This window comes from Bos javanicus, chromosome 11, assembly GCF_032452875.1.
Source record: "Bos javanicus breed banteng chromosome 11, ARS-OSU_banteng_1.0, whole genome shotgun sequence".
Taxonomy (NCBI): domain Eukaryota; kingdom Metazoa; phylum Chordata; class Mammalia; order Artiodactyla; family Bovidae; genus Bos; species Bos javanicus.
In genome coordinates this window covers 106,231,602-106,251,869 of record NC_083878.1, presented here as the reverse complement: position 1 = coordinate 106,251,869, position 20,268 = coordinate 106,231,602, and the positions used below count along the sequence as shown (strand labels likewise).

Here is a 20,268-nt window from a genome sequence, read left to right as displayed (position 1 = left end):
CCACGGGGAGGAACCCGACTGTGCTAACAGGCTCTCTGGGCTCCGGCCCAAGCCCACTGCAGTCGGGGGGCCGTGCCTTCACTCCTGAATGTGGGTAGGAAGGAGGGGCTGTGCCCAGGTCCCAGCTGGGTGGGGGTCAGGAAGGGGAGGGGGGCCAGAAGGCGGGAAGGAGGGAGGGAGGGGTCAGCGGGAGCCTCAGCGCCGGGCCTGAAGGGCCGGCCGTCGGCGTGGACGCTGCGCCCAGCACGCCCGGGAGCAGGGCGAGGGGCCATTCGTGAGCCCGGGTCACGGGGCCACATGGCTGGGGACGCCGGGCCCGGTGTGTGCGATCCCCCGAGGGCCGCAGCCTCAGGTTAGGGCCACTGTGTCTTATCCTTCACTTAGGGCTGATTGCTCTTCTCTCTCATAGTTTCAGACGTGTTTGTTTTCTGTCTTCATTCCCAAGCTGGTAGCTTGTCGTCATTTGCTCTTGGAGCTTTGATCGCCCCGCGGTGGTCGTCTCGCCCCGTGGGTGCTCCTCGTGAGTCCAGCGGTTTTCACGGGAGCTCATCTCAGTGCAGCTCTCCTTTCTGGTGGCCGAGGGCCAGGCCCAGAGGCGTCCCCAAGTCGGACCCCCTGAGCACAGGTGCAAACACCCTGGGGGCCCCTGCCCTGTGTGTCAGTACCCAAGGCAGGCTGGGGTCTGCCCTGTGCTCACTGTGCCTGGTGCCCCGCAGACCTGTCCCTTCCTGGGGTCTTTACAGACAGAGCATTCACTTGATGCTCGAGGGAGAGTCCGTGTTTCGTTCTCGAGAGCCCTGCTGAGTGGCCAGAGAACAGTGGTTTAAAGTCACAAAGACGTGAGTGGATGTCGCTCCAGGAGCATCCTGGGAGCCCGCCTGGGGGCCACGGCCATGTCCCTGCTGAGACCTGCCACCCGACGGTGGGCCCTGAGCCCTGGGCTGAGCACAGCAGAGGTGTTTGTGAGGGAAAGGCTCACACAGACAGGAAGCGGGTGACGCCAGGGGCCTTGGGCTGAAAGAACGCTTTCCCAGGTCAGAGCGTCAGAGGGCAAAGGGGCCCAGGTGAGAGCGTCAGAGGGCAGCTGGGCCCAGGTGAGACTGTCAGAAGGCAGCGGGGCCCCTGGCCTCGCTGATGACCACGTCTCCGCTGCTCAGTCACGTGGTGGGGGAACTGAGATGCGGCCCTTTGTCAGCAGGGCCCTGGGGAGCTCAAGGGGCTTCAGGGAGGTCTGTGCTCTCTGGGCCACACCAGAGCAGATCCGGGCGTTCATGATTGCACCGCGGGAGCCGGACCTGCAGACCCCCCCAGGGCTCAGCTGGGCCTGCAGACCCCCAGGGCGCAGCTCCTGTCTCGGCACCTGGCCGGGTGACAGCCATGTCCATGATGGTCTCAGGGAAGGTGGGGGGGACTGCCCACTCCTTGGGGGTCTTGGAGAAGGTGGGGGGGGACTGCCCGCTCCTTAGGGGTCTCAGGGAAGGTGTGGGGGTCTGCCCGCTCCTCGGGGGTCTTGGGGAAGGTGTGGGGGTCTGCCCGGTCCTCAGGGGTCTTGGGGAAGGTGTGGGGGTCTGCCCGCTCCTCAGGGGTCTCAGAGAAGGTGCGGGGGGACTGCCTGCTCCTCCGGCGTCTCAGGGAAGGTGGGGGGACTGCCCACTCCTCAGGGGTCTCGGGGAAGTTTGGGGGGGGACTGCCCGCTCCTTAGTGGTCTTGGGGAAGGTGCCCGGCCGTTTCCGTTTCGGGTGTGAAGCAGTGTCTCTTCCCAGACCCCTTCTCTGAGTGCTTTAGGTCGAGGGCCCCATGTCTAGCAGCAGCAGGACGGGGGCCCTGGAAGCCGCTGCTCTGCAGGGCTTTTTGGGGGAGGGTGAGCAAGCTGACCCCAGCTGTCGAGGGCAGAGCCCCGGGCTGGCCAGGGAGCAGGGCCTGACCTCCGGAGGACACGCCACCTCCCGTGCCCTTCCCAGGCCTCTGTGAGTCGGCACGGGAGAGTCCGTCCAGGGGAGACCGGACACTTCAGAGGGAAGAGCTGGCCTTCGCTCTGCCCGTGTCCGGGAGGGGGGCTCCGCGGGCTCACAGGGTCCTCGAGGCAGCCTTCCCCATGGCAACGCTCCGCACTCAGCGCCATGACACCCCAGTCCCAGGACAGGGGCCTCCTGGGAAAAGCCTTTCTTCTTTGGGGCCTTGAGTGGGGATTCTCTTCCTCCAGCCCCTGCCCTGGCCCATGGCTGCCTGCACACCCTCTGTGGGGCTGGAGGTGAGGGGCTGGTCGTGCCCAGGGCCCCGCTGGTCACATGAAGGACACCGTGACGCTCGCTGTCCCCTGGACGTGGTGGTGGAGACACACCTGCTCTTGTTCTGGTCGCTCAGCTCTCACGTGTCTCTAGAAAAGCAAACAAAAGGCACTTTTCAGTTTGGGTTTTTCTTCCTTTTTTCTGTTTCCTGTCGTTTGTTGGGCCCACTGCCACATCCCATGCATGCCACGCGGGCGGTCAGGGTGCAGAGGGCTGCCACCCAGCTTCTGGCCCGGGGATCAAGCCTGGCCTTTGCGGGACCATCCGCCTGGCCGGCCCCTGTGCCCAGTCCCGGGGCAGCTGGCAGGGAAGGCGGGGCAGCTCCGTTCTGGTGGGAGGGCTGGCGGTGAGGACTCACCACAGTGGGGCCTTGCGTCTCCACAGCTCCGGGAGGAAGCCTGGAAATGGTTCGCTGCCCTGGACAACCCGCTCACCACTCTCCTGGACATGCTGGATGCCAGTCGGGGCTGTGGGGGACGGGACCCCTCGCTGGAGGCCTGGGTGGCCCGCGAGCTGGAGCGCTGGCTACAGGCACAGCCACACCCGGGGCCCGCCCAGGTGAGCCCCACCCTCGGCCCATGGCCTGTTTCCAAGTCGCACCCCTTCTCACCCCGTCCAGCCCTCCACACGGGGCCCCACACCCACCTGACCCTGCTCCGGCAGCCCACCGGGGGTCAGCAATGGTGGATGGGGCTCTGGGCCTCTGACAGGCATGTGCCAGGCAGCCTCGACTCCCTTGTCTGTGCCCCTGCCCACCCGCAACGTCCACCCACCAGCCTGAGGCTGCAGGCACTGGCTGCCCCGCACCAGGCCCACCCAGGCCTCAAGACCCCAGCCACAGCTGCCGCCTCCAATTGAGGTTGGGTCTGGGGCTTCCAGGGCGGCCGAGCACTGAAGCCGCTGCAGGCCCGTGCGGTCCGGCTGCTCACCGAGGGCCCCCCCAGCCTTGTGGAGCCGCTGGTCAGCATCTTCCAGCTGCAGGACGCAGACCGGAGCCCCGTGCTGGCTCACATTCACCGGCTGCACCAGGAGGGCAAGTTCAAAGAGGTGAGCGAGCCCTTCCCTGTGGCTCTGGGCCTCTCTTCCACGGGCCGGGCCTCCACGTGGGTCAGTGGGCGGGGTGAGAGCCAGGCTGGGTGCAAGACGCCCACTCTGAAAGTGTCCCCTCCACCATGGGGGCTGTGTAGGGGCTGCAGGTCTGGGGTGCGAGGGACCAGCCACCCCGGGATCAGCCCAGGTTCATGCCTGGCGTGAGGGTACTGGGCGCCCCTCACACTGACCATCTGAGAGGTCTGGGCACAGCCCCCCACATCCTGCCTGGTCTACAGTACCTGCCAGGGTCCTTCCTTCCCAGGTATGGGCAGGGGCAGGGGGCGGGGATGGGAGAAGCTCACCACAGCCTCTGCCCACCCAGGCCACCCCGGGGCCCAGGCCAGACCCTGGGCCTGCTCTCTCCTCCTGCTCCTGCCCCTGCCCAGACTTACTCCTGCTCACCCGGCCCCTGTTGGCACAGCCTGGAGGCAGGGAGCCCGCGGGCAGGAGCTGAGGCCTCTCTGCTTGAGGACAGGCCCTCCCTACAGCCACGGCCGCGGCCACGATGGGCTGGAGGACTGGCCACTTTGCTTCTGGGCCTCGGTGTGCAGGTGTCTATAGGGTGTCTGCCTTGGAGCTGGGGCCTGCACTCTGGGTGGGGTCCACCCGTGCCTGTTTGCTGGGCCACTCTGGACTGGGTCGGGGGAGTGGTGGGGACCCTGTGAGGGACAGACTCCCTCGGGCCCTGCCAGATCCCCGCTTTTACCATCCTGCCAGCCCCAGCTCCCCAACCCCGCCGGCGACCAGCCCTGGCACAACACGTGTCCTTTTCAGAGGATCGGGTGTGGGGTGTCATGCCAGTGTGGGCCCAGACCCTCAGCGTGTCCATCGGGCCGGAGCTCCCAGTGCGCGATGCGCGTGGCTGGGGGACTGAGGGCGGGGGCTTCGGTCCCCTGTAGGAGGTAGGACTGGCTGCGGGCGGGGCGGGGGTGGGGGCTTAGTAGCAGAGGCCTCTGGGAGGACTAGGGGGCGGCTTTTGGAAGCTCGGTGCTTTTGCTGATTCCTCTGTGAGCAGAGCTGGTTCTCACTTAACCCAGAAGGTTCCGAGATGAAGAGGGAGCCCTGAGGTGTGCTCTCGGTGTCCCGGGGCCCCGCGGGTGCTCTGGCGGTGACTCTCCGCGGGGTTGGTGGGCGGGGCGGCGGCGGGATGAGCGGCGCGGGGCGGGGGGCCGGGCGCCTGGCTGAGATCCAAGCGGCTGCTGCACCTGAGGTGCGGGCGCTGGCTCAGAGGGGCCGTCTCCCCGGGAGATGAGTCCAGCGTCCAGGAGTCCAGAGCCCGCTCAGGGCTCGCCTCCGCCGCTGCCTCGTGGGGCCCAGAGACGACCCCACACACCGGGGGACGGTGCTGCCGGCGCCCAGGCGGTCCCAGGCCCACCCCGCGCCCCCATCCCCGACGGGGAGGCTCCTTGGAATGGAGGCGCGCGGCGGGCGGAGGACGCGCGGGCACAACGCGGCGGTGCGGGGCCGGCCTGGCGGCCGGGCCGCGGGGGAAGAGGCAGGCTGGTGTGTCGCGTCTCCTGTTACACTCCGGCCTTTCAAAGAGCGTCTGGGCGGCTGAATGCGCCTCCCTCGCGCTCCGAGGCAGGGCTGGCACACAAAGAGCGCTCTTGTCCGGCGCAGGCCCCTCGTGCGGAGAAAGGCCATTGTCCCGAGCGGGCCGGCCCGGCAGGCGGTGCACGCTCCAGTGCCCGCGCCGCGCCGCCGAGGGGCCGCCTTCAGGCCTGTCCGCTCGGATTAGCGGGGACTCACGGCTTCATGTGCTGCGATATTTCATGTCGAGGGCGGCGGCGGGCTCTGGCCGCGTGAATGCCCGCTTTTGTCTGCTGAGTTATTTTATTTACGTTTTTTAAACAGCTTATCAAGGTAAAAAGATAGCTTTGCTTTAAAAAAAAGAAAAGAAAGAAAAAAGAAAAGGTCCCTTGGCGGAAAGCCCATGGCAAGCAGTGGAGGTGGGAGGCAGGTCGGTCCTGGAGTCTGGGACCCGGGTCTGGGCACCTCCCCCGGCCTCTGCTGGCCCATCAGGGTCCGGCATGCCTGCCCTTCCCGCTGTCACTGCCCCAGCCCCTCTGGTCTTAGTTACTTTTCAGCAAAGCTGCAGCTCTGGGGCCTGAGCTGGTTCCCAGTGCCCCACCCTGACCCCGCCCAGGGCAGCCCTCTTCTCAGCAGCCAGCTCTTGGCTTCCTGGGCAGAGGTCAGCGATGCCAGCAAGGTGCCGGGTGGCCCAGCCCTGGTCTCGTCCCCTACCCTCCTCCCACTGTGGCTGCCCAGCCTGGTCTGGGGCAAGTCCCAGGCCCCTGGGTCAGCAGGCGATTCCCCCACCCTCAGGGCCTGTGTGACAGGTGAGCCATGAGCAGCCTGGCCCAAGAGAACCAAGGTGGGGCTTCCTGGAGGAGATGGTTCTGCTGCCAGCCCTCCCCCCAGTGACCATGGTGGCTGGGCAGTGCCATCAGGGCACTCTCCCGTGTCTGTATAAGGCCACACGGCCCCCTCTTCGTCCTGTGCCCCCCACAGCCTCCAGGCCACAGACCCCCCCCCAGGGCGGGGGGGCAGAGAGGACCCTTCTCAGCCAGTCCCTGGGGGAGTCCATGGCCTTCCAGCCCCTGTGCTCCAGCCACACCCTCATGTCCACGCAGGCCGCCTGGCCGAAAGAGGGCAGCCTGGGTGCACAGAGAGCTCTGGCGGGCCTGGTCAGGGGCTGGCTGCCGTGGAGGAAGCAGGCAGAAGAGAAGGGCACCCAGACCCTCTGGGGGCATCATCCTGTGCCCAGGGGTGTGCACCCCTCACAGGCAGGCCTGACCACACACCTGGGTGGGTGCCACCAGACTCTGAGCACTGCCTGCCCCGCTCCATGGCCCCCACACTCTGCCCTGCCGGTGGGCACCTTGTACCAGGGCCCTGACTGCAGGCCAGTGTGTGAGCCACCCAGGCCAGGTCGGCCCAGTGGGCCCCTGGGCCTTCCTGTCTCCTGGGAGGGGGAGGGAGGGGAGAAGGGTGGCAGGAGAGAAAAGAGGGAGGGAAAGGGGGTGTGGCCGACAGAGAAGGGCCTGGGGTGGGCGGGCTCTGCAGGTTGCCCTCCCGCTGCTCTGAGGGGCAGTGCCTGGCCTGCCCTTGCCCCCACCGGACCAAGACCCTGGCCACCACCCCAGGCTGCCCCTCCAGTCTGAGGCCGGCTCTGGGGCTCAGAGGAGTTCTTGGATGGGGGGTAGCCTGCTGAGGAGCCGGACCCTTGGGTGATGGAGGCCAGCCGCCCGGGAGAGTGGTGAGGAGTCAGGGGCTCCCTTTGCTGCCTCTGCTGTCCTCTCCCGGGCCACTGCCTGGGGCCTGGCCTGGAGCGCGGGAGGCTCCCAGGCCCCAGTCCTCCCACCCACGGCCCTTCTCCAACCGCCGCCTGGCCTGACTGAGCCCCGGTTCAGATGCTGGCCCTGCGGGAGCCTGGAAGCCGGGACGCTGGTGGCCGGGCTCTAACGGCCTGGGGTCTGAACGTGGGGTGCCCAGCGTGTGCACTCCGGCCTTCCTGGGCGGGTTGCAGAGCCCCTTCAACTTCCTGAGGGTCTCCTCCCCAAAAGAGGTCAGAGCATCCGGTGAGGCTGCAGGGACGCCTGAGGAAGGAGCCCACCCGCAGGCACCTGGCCCCGCCCCCAGCCCCGCCCCCGCTCCCCCACCTGGGCCCGCCCCCAGGCCTGCGTCCCCTTCCCTGGCCTCCCACCTCCCCCATTTCGCCTTTCCCCTCCCCCAAGCCCTGCACCCCTCTCCCCTGGCCCTGGGCCCCCCGGGGCCTGGCCCAGACTGAGTTCCTGGACTCCGGCCAGGCCGCGGGGCGCTGGGTCAGCGCCGCGCAGGGAGAGGCCCCCCAGCCCCGCGCCCCCGCCCCGTGATCCCTGCCTCCGCCGGAGCTGCCTTTCCCAGGCCGCTATTTTGGGCCTTTCTGTGAGTTGCGGGAGGCGGGGCCGGGCCGCCTGGCCAGTTATTTTTGCTCATAATGGGAGCGCGATGTATGGAAATTATTAATAGCAGCGCGGCCTGCGCTACGTGCGGGCGCTCAGGGCTGCCCAGTGTTTGCCGAGTCCGGGGAGGGTCGCGCGCCCAGGACAGGGCCGACCGTGCAGCGCGCACCCTGCCCCAACCGAGGGGCTGCCTGTGAGTCCGTGGCTTCAGTGCCTCTTGTTCTATGGATCCCAGGGCAGCTCTCTGCATGCCCCCGAGGCACCGACCGCCCGGCCTGCCGCCCTGGACCTGGGGTCAGCGCGCTCCATCCAACAGACTCTGAGTCGCTTTGGGGCGCACGCTGTGGCTTGTGGAAAGCGCTCAGACTGGGTCCGGAGGAGCCCCGCAGGTCAGGGCTGCCATCCCTCAGGCGTCCAGAGCACACAGAGCCCCACCGGCCCTCCCCGGGGGTGCCCGGCACGCTCCTGGGCCTAGGGAGTTGGGAGAGCTCCCAGGAGCAGTGGGGAGAGCAGTCCACACCCCATCAGGCTCCATGGGTGGGTGATGGGGGCCCTGCTCCTCCCTCCATCCTCCACCCTCTCATCAGCAACCCCTGACCCAGGCCCCCTGCCCAGCAAGCACCTCGAGGCCCCATCTATGTTGAACCCTAGCTGGGTGAGGGGGGACACAGGGGTTGTTCCAGCCACCCCACAGCACACATGGAGCCTGGCTTGGCACAGGGGCTTGTGGATTGGGACGCTTCCTGGTGCCAGGCCCCTCCACCTGAGGCCACGTGGCTGGAACTGCACAGGCCCGGTGGCTGTCCCTCCAGTGACCGGAGGCGACTGGGGGCTGTGGGGAAGGGCGGGAGCCTCCTGTGCACACTCCTCTGCGCAGAAGCACTGCTTGTCCCCTGGGCCCCGTATAATCCAGGCCCTCTGTGTTTCCCAGGCCATCGTGCTAGGCACGAAGCTGCAGCTGCAGGCAGATCTCGACGTTGAGAAGGTGAGAGTCTTTCTCACGTAGATCAGATCGTGTCCAGGCCCCCAGAAGCATGGTTTAGGGAGGGTCCCCACCACTGAGCTGTGGGCTTTGTTCACACAGGTGGAGCTCAGGTGCTGGAGGGCAGGAGTCACATGTGACCACCTGATTATGTGAGGAAGGCAGGGAGGGGCCCATGAGTGCCTGTGAGCTGTCAGCGGGCGCTGGTATAGCATGCTCACAAAGTGGCCAGTCACTGGGGGCATACCACACCGTCTCCTGCTCTGGGGTGGCCTGAAGGGTTCTCAGGAGTGGGAGCTCCCATGAGGACCGTGCACCTGGAGCCCTGGCCTGGCAGATGGGTCCACGTCCCGTCTGGTCTCCAGACAGCTTGGCCTATGTGACCACATGGGGGAGGGGAGGGCAGGTGAGGAGACTTCTGTGGGGCCACTGGGAGGGGACCTTTTGAGATCTGGTTCTTTCAATGGGAGTGGCCAGTATCTCCCAAGGTCCAATACCATGGCCAGGTGCTCCCTTGGGGCCTCCCAGGGGCTTGGGCAGCTTAGGGGGTCTTGCGAGCGTGCACCAGGCCATGTGCCGGTGCCATCTCAGCACGACAGGCATTTCTGGGCCACCAGGGCCGCGGTTGGTGGTTGATGTCCACCCTGCTCCTCCTCCCCAGCCCACAGCCCACCCACCGGCTCGGGGACAGCAGGGCCCCCCCAGGAGCCCCCAGGCCTGTTTGAGCCTCTAATCCTTCATGGTAGAGATGAGGGTGACCACAGAGGCCCCCAGGGATGGCCTAAGGAGCAGCAGGGCCTGTGTGTGCATATGTGTGTGAGCATGGGTGTGTGTGTACACACATGAATCTGTGTGTGTACATGGGTGTGCATTTGAGCATGGATGTCTGTGCATTGGTATCTATGCACATGGATGTCTGTGTGCGCACATGGATGGGGGTGTGTGCATGCGTACTGGGGAGGGTGTGTATACACATGGATGTATGTGTATGTGTGTGCGTGCACTGGGGTGTGTGAATACACATGGATGTGTGTGTACACACATGGATGTGTGTGTGTGTGTGTGCAGGGGCCCGGGCATGGGGCACAGCTAGGAGCAGGGGGTGGGCCTTCACGAGGCCTTGAAACACGCGGCTGGGCCCCTGAGCTCTCCCAGGGAGGCGAGTTGCACAGACTGGCCTCTGGGCCCTTTGGCACTGACGCCCTGGCCACTCCCTGTGCTGGGCTGGAAGTGAGTCTGGGTCTTGGCTGCAGAGCCGCGGCCTGAGGGGGTGTCTCCCCGCAGATGTGTGTGCCCCTGCTCCTGCAGGACAAGGTGGACCTCGCAGAGCGCTACGTGGACAGCTTGCCCCACCTCCAGCAGAGGCTGCTTGCCCTCATGGACTCCTGGTGTCAGCCTGGCTTTGACATCAGGGTCGTTGCCAGGTGAGCTCCATGGGGCCCAGGGTGGGGGTGGGGCTCGTCGGGCAGCAGGCCCATGGGGGAACCGCCACACACTCAGCCCGCCCTCACCCACCTGCGTCCCAGCCAGTCAGCAAGGGGCCTGCTTCTGGAGCCAAGGGCCTGACTCTGGCAGCCATGGGCAGAGAGACTTAACTGCTCTGAATCAAACAGAAATTATTCTCCCCAGGGGCCCTTTGCTTACACAGTCCTGAGGTCGCACCTCTTATCCAGGTGCTGGCTCCTTCATTCCTTCCTTCATCTAATTAATCTGTCTGGAGTGTCGGCAGTTACAGAGAAAAGGCTGCATGCCAACAGGGAGCCCACATGTGTGTGTGTATGTGTGTGCATGTGTGTGTGTGCGTGTGCATGTGCCTGCGTGTGCATGTGTCTCTGTGTGTGTGCATGTGTGTATCAGAGACACAGGGTGTCACCTATGCATGGGCATCTGAAAGAGGGCTTCCTTCCACCTCCCTGGGAGTGGGTGAGGGGAAGCGGTGCTGAGGCTGCCCAGGCTCCCTGGGCACCTGTCCGTCAGCAGGCGGCAGCATTGGCCCCACGTCTGGGTGCCCTGTCCTGGCACCACACAGCCCTGACCATCTCACCTGAGAGTCAGGCCTTGGACTCTGGTGGCAGGTCTCCCCGGGCCCTCCCTCTCCTGGAGCCATGGGCAAGCACTCCCATTTGTGGGTTTGTTTTCTCATCCATAAAATGGGGCTGATTCTGTCTCTAGGTACTGCTATGACTTCAGCTCCTATGGGATGGACGAAGCAGCAGGCCAGACACATGTCACGTGGCTGCCATTGCTCTCATTATGTGTCAGAAAGGAGAGAGAAACAGGTGGAGCAATAAGTGTATGCAGATGGGGAGGGAGGGAGACAAGGCAGAAAGTGGGAGGATCCTCAGGGTTAGATTTAACTGGAGATATGGTGACTGCAGCCATGAAATTAAAAGATGCTTACTCCTTGGAAGGAAAGTTATGACCAACCTAGATAGCATATTCAAAAGCAGAGACGTTACTTTGCCAACAAAGTTTCGTCTAGTCAAGGCTATGGTTTTTCCTATGGTCACGTGTGGATGTGAGTTGGACTGTGAAGAAGGCTGAGCGCTGAAGAATTGATGCTTTTGAACTGTGGTGTTGGAGAAGACTCTTGAGAGTCCCTTGGACTGCAAGGATCTCCAACCAGTCCATTCTGAAGGAGATCAGCCCTGGGATTTCTTCGGAAGGAATGATGATAAAGCTGAAACTCCAGTACTTTGGCCACCTCATGCGAAGAGTTGACTCATTGGAAAAGACTCTGATGCTGGGAGGGATTGGGGGCAAGAGGAGAAGGGGACAACAGAAGATGAGATGGCTGGATGGCATCACTGACTCGATGGACATGAGTCTCAGTGAACTCCGGGAGTTGGTGATGGCCAGGGAGGCCTGGCGTGCTGCGATTCATGGGGTCGCAAAGAGTCGGACACGACTGAGTGACTGATCTGATCTGATCAGCTGAACTTAATGATTTTTTAAAAGATGTTCTCATTCTGTGCCCTGAAAGGGTTCAGGAGCAGTGACACCCTGTAGGAATGATCACATCCAGCAACGAAATCTTGGCTCCTAGAGACCATTCTCCACTGAAAGAAACAAGGGCTCTGTGGGGAATAGACTAAGAATGAAAACAGGAATAGAGTATAAAAGATGGTAACAGAGCACAATACCCTAGATTTGTAACATGCGTGAGTCTTTAGGCTCAGATGGCTTCACTAGTGAATTCCTTCAGACATTTAAGGAAGAGACCGTACCAGTCTTACAAAAATTCTTTCAGAGACTATAAAAAGAAAGAGCACATCCCACCGTGTTTTATGCAGAAAAATGGGGAGGAAAAGCTCTCCTTTACGCTGTCGTGCCAGCTAATACATGGAAAGGAATGATCAAGTTCGGAATAGCCATCTTGTAACTCCCAATAAGATAACTGATTTAGGCACAGATCATAAAGACATGCTAAGAAGTGAAAATGAAGTTGCTCAGTCGTGTCCGACTCTTTGCAACCCCATGGACTGTAGCCTATCAGGCTCCTCCGTCTATGGGAGTTTCCAGGCAAGAGTGCTAGAGTGGATTGCCATTTCCTTTTCCAGGGGATCCTCCTGACCCAGGAATTGAACCCTGGTCTCCCGAATTGCAGGCAGATGCTTTACCATCTGAGCCACCAGGGAAGCCCATCCCAGATGCTAAGAAAGGAAGATACAAATACAGATCGCCCGTATTGGAAATGAAAAGGATAACATCACTACAGACTCTACAGACAGTAAATGATAATAAATGTTTACAACAATGCAAGTATATTTAACAGCCTAGATGTAATAGACCAAATTCTTGCAAAGCATAGTTGACAAAACCAAAAAACAGAAAATTTGAGGAGTCCTGTGTAGCTGTTCAGTCACTCAGTCGTGTCCAGCTCTTTGTAGCACCATGGACTGCAGCGCGCCAGGCTTCCATGTCCTTCACCATCCAATTAAATAAATTGAATCGGTGGTTTAAAACTTCACCACAAAAAAACTTTAGGCTAAGATGGCTTCACTAGTGAATTCCTCCAAACATTTAAGGAAGAGAGCATATCAATCTTACAAAAATTTTTTTCAGAGACTATAAAAAGAAAGAGCACATCCCAGCATGTTTTATCAGCTAGTTTAAGCCTTGGTACTAAAACTTGAAAAGGACATTAGGAGAAAGGAAAGTTACAGTCCAGTGCATCTCATGAGCACAGATGCAAAAATACTAAAAAAAAATTATCAATCAAATCAGTTGACATGTTAAAGTGTTAATCAAGAAAAATGATTATACAAGCTCAGAGTGTGAGATAATATTAGCAAACTCATATCTGATAAAGGACTGTTATCCAAAAATACAGAAAGTTCTCTTAAAACTTAGCAGTAAGAAAACAAACAACCTGATTTAAAAGATGAACCAAATCCCAAATAGACGCCTCACCAGAGAAGATACAGAGATGATGCATAAGCCCGTGAGGAGATGCCATAGATCGTATGTCATCAGGGCAATGCAAATTGAATCATGAGCACGCACCCCTGCTAGCATGGACAGAAGCTGACACCACGCACCCCTGTTAGAATGGACAGAAGCTGACACCACACACCCCTGTTAGAATGGACAGAAGCTGACACCACACACCCCTGTTAGAATGGACAGAAGCTGACACCACGCAGCCCTGCCTGCATGGATAGAAGCTGACGTCACCGAAGGTTGGTGAGGATGTGGAGTAACAGAAACTGTCATCACCACAGGTGGGGATGCAGAACAGTGCGGCCACTTTGCAGGACAGTGTGGTGGTTTCTTACAAAAGTAAGCACATTCTCTGTTAGGACAAGCCATCGTGTTCCTTGGTATTTACCCAAACGCACTGAAAACCCCTGTCCACACAAAAACTGCACTTGAGTGCTCATAGCAACACTGTTCATAGTTGTCAAAGCCTAGAGGGAACCAAGATGTCCTCCAGTAGCTGACATGTGGATGTGCTAAGTCACTTCAGTCGTGTCCGACTCTTTGCAACCTTATGCCCATCAGGTGTGCATAAGGTGTAGCCCACCAGACTCCTCTGTCCATGGGATTCTCCAGGCAAGAATACTGGAGTGCGTTGCCATGCCCTCCTCCAGGGGATCTATCCAGCCCTCCTCCAGGGGATCTATCCAGCCCTCCTCCAGGGGATCTATCCAACCCAGGAATCAAACCTGCATCTCTTACATCTCCTGCATTGGTAGGCGGTTCTTTACCACTAGCACCACCTAAGAAACCCCCAGTAACTGGAGGGATAGGTAAACTGTGGTCCATCAAGACGGCTGAATACTGTTCAGAGCTAGAAGGACATGTGCCATTAAGTCATGAAAGGATACAGGGGAAACAGATGAAGATTACAAAGTGAGAGGAGATACGTGCTGCGTGACAATCTGGAAAAGGGGCACACTGCGGAGACAATTAGAGGATTAGGGATTATGGCTTGTGGCTGGGGCTGGGGTCTCAGGTTTGCACATACACGTGGGTCTGTCAGGTGCGTACATGCGTGTGCCTCCATCAGGTGTGCATGTGTGTGTGTGCCTCTGTCAGGTGTGCACTTGTGCATGGGCCCGTCATGTGTGCACGTGCGTGTGGGTCCGTCAGGTGTGCACATGCATGTGCCTCTGTCAGGTGTGCACGCATGCATGGGCCTGTCATGTGCACGCGCGTGTGGTTCCGTCAGGTGTGCAAATGCGTGTGTGGTTCCGTCAGGTGTGCGCGTGCGTGGTCTGTCAGGTGTGTACATACGTGTGCCTCTGTCAGGTGTGCACGCGCACGTGGGTCCATCAGGTGTGGCCGTGCATGTGGGTCCGTCAGGTGTGTACATGCGTGTGCCTCCATCAGGTGTGCATGTGCGTGTGCCTCTGTCAGGTGTGCACGTGTGCATGGGCCCGTCAGGTGTGCACGCGCGTGTTGGTCCGTCAGGTGTGCCCGTTCGCGTGGGTCCGTCAGGTGTGTACATACGTGTGCCTCCATCAGGTGTGCATGTGTGTGTGCCTCCGTCAGGTGTGCCCGTTCGCGTGGGTCCGTCAGGTGTGCAAATGCGTGTGTGCCTCCGTCAGGTGTGCGTGTGCCTCTGTCAGGTGTGCACGTGTGCATGGGCCCGTCAGGTGTGCACGCGTGCGTGGGTCCGTCAGGTGTGTACACACGTGTGCCTCCATCGGGTGTGCACGTGCGTGTGCCTGTCAGGCGTGTCCGTGTGCGTGGGCCCGTCAGGTGTGCATGAGCACTGGGTCTCTGGCGTGCTCCACTGCTCTGTCTGTGTCACCTGTTTGACCGCCGTGGCCTTGTAGCAGCCCTGAGTCAGATAGGTGAGCCTCCCATGCTTTTCTTTTCTGTCAAAGTTGTTCTTGTATTATTCTGGACCCTCTGCATGTGTATATGGATTTCAGAATCAGTTTCTCAGTTTCTACCCCAAAAACCTGCCTGTGCAGAGGGACCCAGTCAGGGCTCGGGGATCTCTGGCCAGCCTGCCTGGAGCCCAGAGGAAGTAGAAGAGCACTTGATGAGTATGAAAGCTGTAACTGAGAACTTCAGAGCGATTCCGTGTCCAGAATAAACCCCACAACTGTGCAAAGAGTGCCTTCGGGACTCAGAACAGACTTGTCCATAAGAACGTGATGGCAGGATGGGGCTGGAACTCTCAGTAAAATGTTTGGAAGATAAACCTGAAGATTCTTCCTAGCCTTTGCAAAGAAGGAAAATCAGAGAGGAAAGGGGTTTAAAAGAAAAAAAGCCAACAGATTCTGTCAAGAACACCCAGCATCCAAATAATGGGGATTCCAGAAAGAAACAGGGAAATGTGGAGGAATTCACTCCAGACACAGTCCTGAGAGGACGGAGAGAGACCCACACCAAGGACCAGGACCTTGAACCCTCAGAAAGAGCAGGAGTCGGGCCCTGGGTTCCTGGAGCAGCGGATTCCCAGTGCAAAGGGAGAGTTGCTTCAAACTACCAGCCCTCCAGTCCAGTGTGAGTTGAAGGGCACCATCCCCAGGTCCATTCCTGGCCCCGGGGAGCTGCGCACAGAGTCACTTTGCCGCAGCCTGGAGGCAGGAGAGGTGCAGTGCGACCTGGACAGGGAGGGGCCATCCGCTTTGCCGTGGGGAGGGGAGTGACTCCTCAGGACAGGTGGCCAAGGCAGCACTCAGACCCGCAAGCATTACCCACCACCAGTCATACTTGCATGGCTATAATTCTGTGAAAGCAGCTGGTGCCCAACAAACTGGACCAAGGATGCCGTTGTCTGGGGAGGGGAGCCTTCCACGGTGAGGCCTCCGTGCAGAATGCCTAGAGCCGAATCCTCCAGAGGCCACAGTGCAAGGTGGTTCTTGGAAACACAGGGCAGATCTGAGTCATCTCAGAATTATTGAGCAGGGGGCTGTGATGGGCTGCCTTCCTCTGAGCCTTGTAGGAAAACTTGGCTTCTGAACTGTGCACATGTATGATGCTGATGAAAATTAAGACCTTGAAATGCATCAGCTGAGAGAAAGCAGTGCCCACCAGAGCTGTGTGTCTCCCACAGGCAGTACCCGCAGGTGACCCTGCGGCTGGAGAGGCTGAGCCCCAGAGCCCTGGGCCGGCACGTGCTGCGGCTGCTGGAGCAGTACAGCCTGGACCCCGGTGAGTGAGCCCCGCACGTGCTGCTTGGGGGCAGGAGCTGGGTGGGCGCTGCTGGGGTTCCGGGGCCCACTGCCCCCCAGCATTTGGTCTGGTCGGCGTCTGTTCCGGTCTTCTTGCTGCCCTTAGCAGCCTCTCTGCCCTTCTGGGGTGCCCCCGGGGAGTCTGGGCCTCATGGGTGAGGACCACCGAGCCTGCACAGCACTTCCACCCCTCCCCCACAGCGAGCTCAGCACCCTCATCCTGCATCTCAGGGGGGCAGACTTACTGACAGTGTCTTTAGCTTCACTTCATGAGATCATAGTTCTTCTCACTTCCGGTCTGTGAGTGTTCATCAGAAACGGAGGTGGAATTGTGTCAGATCCTCTTTGCACGTCTTGGGAAGAGGCCGTGCGTTTCCCCTTTGGTCTGCTAATGTGGTGCGTTGACTGACTGCATAACGGTCCTCGCGCGTCTGTCGTGGCCGAGTTTCGCCAGGTTGCACTGCCATCTACACTGCCAGGTCTGGCTTGCCAACCTTGCTTTAACCTAAAGGACACTGCATCTGTGTCCGCAGCTGAAGCTGGACACAAACTTCATCTTCCTGACATGTCTGTTTCTGGCTTTGTGTACAAGGTGATGCTAGCCTCTGAAAACACAGTGGATGTCCTTTCTTTTCACAGAGGATGTTTGTAAAAGTTGGAATTCTTTCTTCCTGAGAAGTTTGGTGGAAATGACCTATGAATCTCGATTGCCTTTCCATATGGAAACAGGACTCTTGACTCAGCTGTGGTTTTTTCAAGGACTATGTCCGTTTCACTTATGGTTCCAAATGTACTGCCGTAAGGTGTCCCTAACACCCTTTGTTATGGCCGAGTAACATTCCCCTGTGTGTTCATAACGTGGCTGCTTTGTACACCCACCTGTGGATAGACACTCAGGTGGTTTCCGTGCCTCTGCTGTCGTGGGTGAAGCTGCAGTCAATGTAGGGGTGCAGATGTCTCTTTGAGGTTTTGGCTCCATAGCCTTTGAATAAACACCCATAAGTGGAATGGCTGGATCGTATGGTAGTTTGGAGAAGGCGATGGCTCCCCACTCCAGTACTCCTGCCTGGAGAATCCCAGGGACGGGGGAGCCTGGTGGGCTGCAGTCCATGGGGTCGCTGAGGGTTGGACATGACTGAGCGACTTCGCTTTCACTTTTCACTTTCCTGCATTGGAGAAGGAGATGGCAGCCCACTCCAGTGTTCTTGCCTGGAGAATCCTGGGGACAGGGGAGCCTGGTGGGCTGCCGTCTACGGGGTCGCACAGAGTCGGACACAACTGAAGCGACGCAGCAGCATGGTAGCTCCGTCTAGCTTCTTTGAGGAACCTCTGCAGTGTTTTCCATAGCGGCCGCGGTGATTTGCGTTCCCATCAACAGTGCCCAGCGGGCTTCCCTGGTTGTGTGGCAGTAAAGACTACACCTCCACCGCAGAAGGCACAGCTCTGACCCCTGGTAGAAGAACTATGATCCTGTAGGCCGAGCAGCCAAAAAAATCAATGCACCAGGACTCCCTTTCCCCACATCCTCACCAGCATTTGTTATTTGTTGGTTTTGATGCGGCGGTTCTGACAGGTGGGAGGTGGTGCCTCTTTGTATTTTGACTTGCGTTCCCCTGGAGATTAGGGATGTTGAACATATTTTCTTGGCCTGTTGACCGTCTCTGTATCTTCCTTGGGAAAATGTCTCTTTAGTTCCTCTGCTTGTTTTTTAAATTCAGATTATTTGGGCTTTTTTTCACTACTAAGTTCTATGAGTTCTTTACGTAGTTTGACTATTAATCTCCTATCGATACATAGTTTGCAAATATTTTCTCCCACTCCAGAGGTCTCCTTTCGTTTTGTTGCCCTGATTTTGGTGTTTTTGATCCTGTCAGTTGTATGCCCTGCTCAACCCACTAAACTGAATCTTAGGCCTTCTTTCTTCTTGAGTATATACCCCAAGTTCAGCATGTGTTATTGTTCAGCTCAAGATTTAATTTCCATTATAATTTTTTTCTTTTACCTATAGAGGAACTAGCAGTGTGTTTGTAATTTCCAAGCTGTGACATTTTTGGTTTTCCCTTCATCTCACTGTGATTAGAGGCCATGCTTGCTGTGATGTCAGCCCTCTGATTGCGTTGAAATGTGTTTTTGAGAAGAAATCTAGCTTCTCACCTTTGGAAGCATCTCTCTTCCTCTGGCCACTTTTAGTATCTTCTCTTTGTCTTTGGTGTTCTGCAGTTTCACTGTGAGGAGACTCATTAGAGGTTTCTCTTTATTGTTTTACTTGGGATTTATGGGACTTTGGGATCTATGGATTGGTGTCTTCAATCCGTCCTGGGAGTTTTTGGTCATTATTTCTTTTGGATATCGCCTGTTCCCCCTTCCTTGCTCTGGTCTCTTCTCTGCATGTATCTTGAGTCCATGCTGTTTTTGCTGTGCGGCTGCCCTCCTGGTGTGGGCCTCTGAGTGGACAGACCCTGTGCCCTCCGTGGGAGGCCAGTCAGCCATGGTGCAGGGTGGGGACTGCTCGCCCCTCTGCCCTGCGTGCACCCAGCCCTCTCTTCCTGGGCCTGGATCTGGGTGGAGCCCCCAGGCATCTGGCAGAGTCAGCGGGACCCACCCAAGGTGGGTGGCTGAGTCTGGCTCACCTGCAGCTTTTTCTGTAAAAGATCTGTTTCCCAGAGGAGCGTGTGGGTGTAGATGAACCAGGCGGTCCAGAGGAGGCCTGAGGCTGACGCTGTGTCCGTGGGCTTTTGACAGAGCATCTTGTTGGCAAAACGATGTGTAACATCCTAGAGTCCAGCTTCAGGAAAGCTGGTTTCCATCTCCACTGGAGGGACACTGAATTCTGCGGCAGTTCTGGCTGCCTTTTTTCCCCTTCCTGACCATCCTTTCCTGCCTTGAGCACTTCATTCATCCATCCCTTCCTCCTGCAGTCTTGTCCCCAGCAGCCTGTGGGGCTCGGGTCTGGAGCCCTTGGCATCCTGCATTCCTGCCTCGGCTGGAAAGGGGTGAGAAGGCTGCCGGGTGGTGGGCAGGCCCTGGCCCCAGGCAGCCCTGACCTCTGCACTCTTGGACAGCGTCCCTGCAGTGAGGGTGCTCCCTGAGCTGGTTGCAGGGTGCTGGCTGGGGTGGCCACACCCCTCCAGAGCAGGGGGTCCTGGTCAGGGTCTGGTGGAGGCCTGCAGGTAGGCAGGCTCTGTGGTCAGCACCCGCCCCCAGACCACAAGGCTTCGAGGACAGCTGGCCCCAGGAGGGAGAAGCAGCAGCTGGTAGGAGGACAGGGGGTGAGTAGACAGTGGGCACCCTTCCCAGGCCCCCTTGGACTCTGAACAGAATGTGAAGGTGAAGCTGACAGGTCAGCATAGTTTGTAAACACAGAGCAAGACGGGCCCCTTTCTCAAGAAACTCATGTTGGGGCATGGGGAGAAACAAAAGCACCAGCTGCCTGGAAAAAATGCAGGAAAGCCCCAAGCAGTGGCAATCCAGGAGACCCCAAGGGAGGGCAGGCCGGGGGCTCCGGTGCCTGGCCCAGGGCGGGGCGCCCTCCTTTACAGCCAGAGTGAAGGCCTCTTGCGAGGAATGTGCCGGGTGCGGTGGGGCAAGAAGACAGCGGGAGCCCCCCAGCCCCGGCCCGCACTCGCTTGTCCACCCAGCCCGGCCAGAGCCCACCCTGTCTTTCAGCCCTGTGTCCCAACGCGGTCACTCAGCAGCGCCTGGCTGCCCTGCGGTACCTGTGCTACAAGCGGCTGGTGGAGGTGCGTGGCCCGGGGCAGGGCGGAGGGAGCTCTGAGCGAGGCCTGCTCTCTGCTCCCGGAGCTGCTGATAGAAAAGCTCACACTGGTGTCCACTTTTGCAGAGAAGCATGTCCCAGGAGAGCTGGGCTGAGCTGGTGCAGGTGAGCTCGGAGGTCCTGGCACATGATGATCCCCTGTGCGGCAGGGTGGGACACAGTTGGAACGGCCAAGAGTCCAGGATCCTCCTTCCCCCACCGCCTGTGGACAGAGCTCCCAGGTGCTAGAGGGAGAGAAGTTCAGAGAAAATTCTAGACTGTCCTTGGGCACCCTGCTTGCCATGGCTCTGTGATCCGAGGCCTGGGGCGCCCACAGACCCTGAGAAGGAGACAGCTGCCCCTTGGGGTGATACAGGGACACAGAGGGCCGGACTGAAGGTCCAGTCTCAGGCTGCCATCCCCTCAGGACACTGGCCTGCAGCCTGTGTCCCCAGTCCTGAGCTGGAGGCGGGGGTTGTCATGGTGCAGAACCGTCCCCAGCTCTGGGCGAAGTGGCCTGGGAGGAAGGTGGGCTCTCGGGGGCTGCTGGGGGGCCATGTGCGGGGCAGTCTGC

General features: G+C 59.5%; 1 protein-coding gene across 3 annotated transcripts in view; it reads left to right on the top strand.

Moving 5' to 3' along the window:
- The window catches only part of EXD3 (exonuclease 3'-5' domain containing 3), a 78,122-nt gene that overhangs the window by 24,675 nt on the left and 33,179 nt on the right, over positions 1 to 20,268 (top strand). For all 3 annotated transcript variants that reach the window (XM_061434297.1, XM_061434298.1, XM_061434299.1), the window contains 7 exons: positions 2,673 to 2,846; positions 3,168 to 3,335; positions 8,256 to 8,309; positions 9,591 to 9,730; positions 15,823 to 15,920; positions 19,607 to 19,680; positions 19,782 to 19,820. In XM_061434297.1, the coding sequence (XP_061290281.1) occupies positions 2,673 to 2,846; positions 3,168 to 3,335; positions 8,256 to 8,309; positions 9,591 to 9,730; positions 15,823 to 15,920; positions 19,607 to 19,680; positions 19,782 to 19,820 (747 nt within the window). The remainder of the gene's footprint in view (positions 1 to 2,672; positions 2,847 to 3,167; positions 3,336 to 8,255; positions 8,310 to 9,590; positions 9,731 to 15,822; positions 15,921 to 19,606; positions 19,681 to 19,781; positions 19,821 to 20,268) is intronic.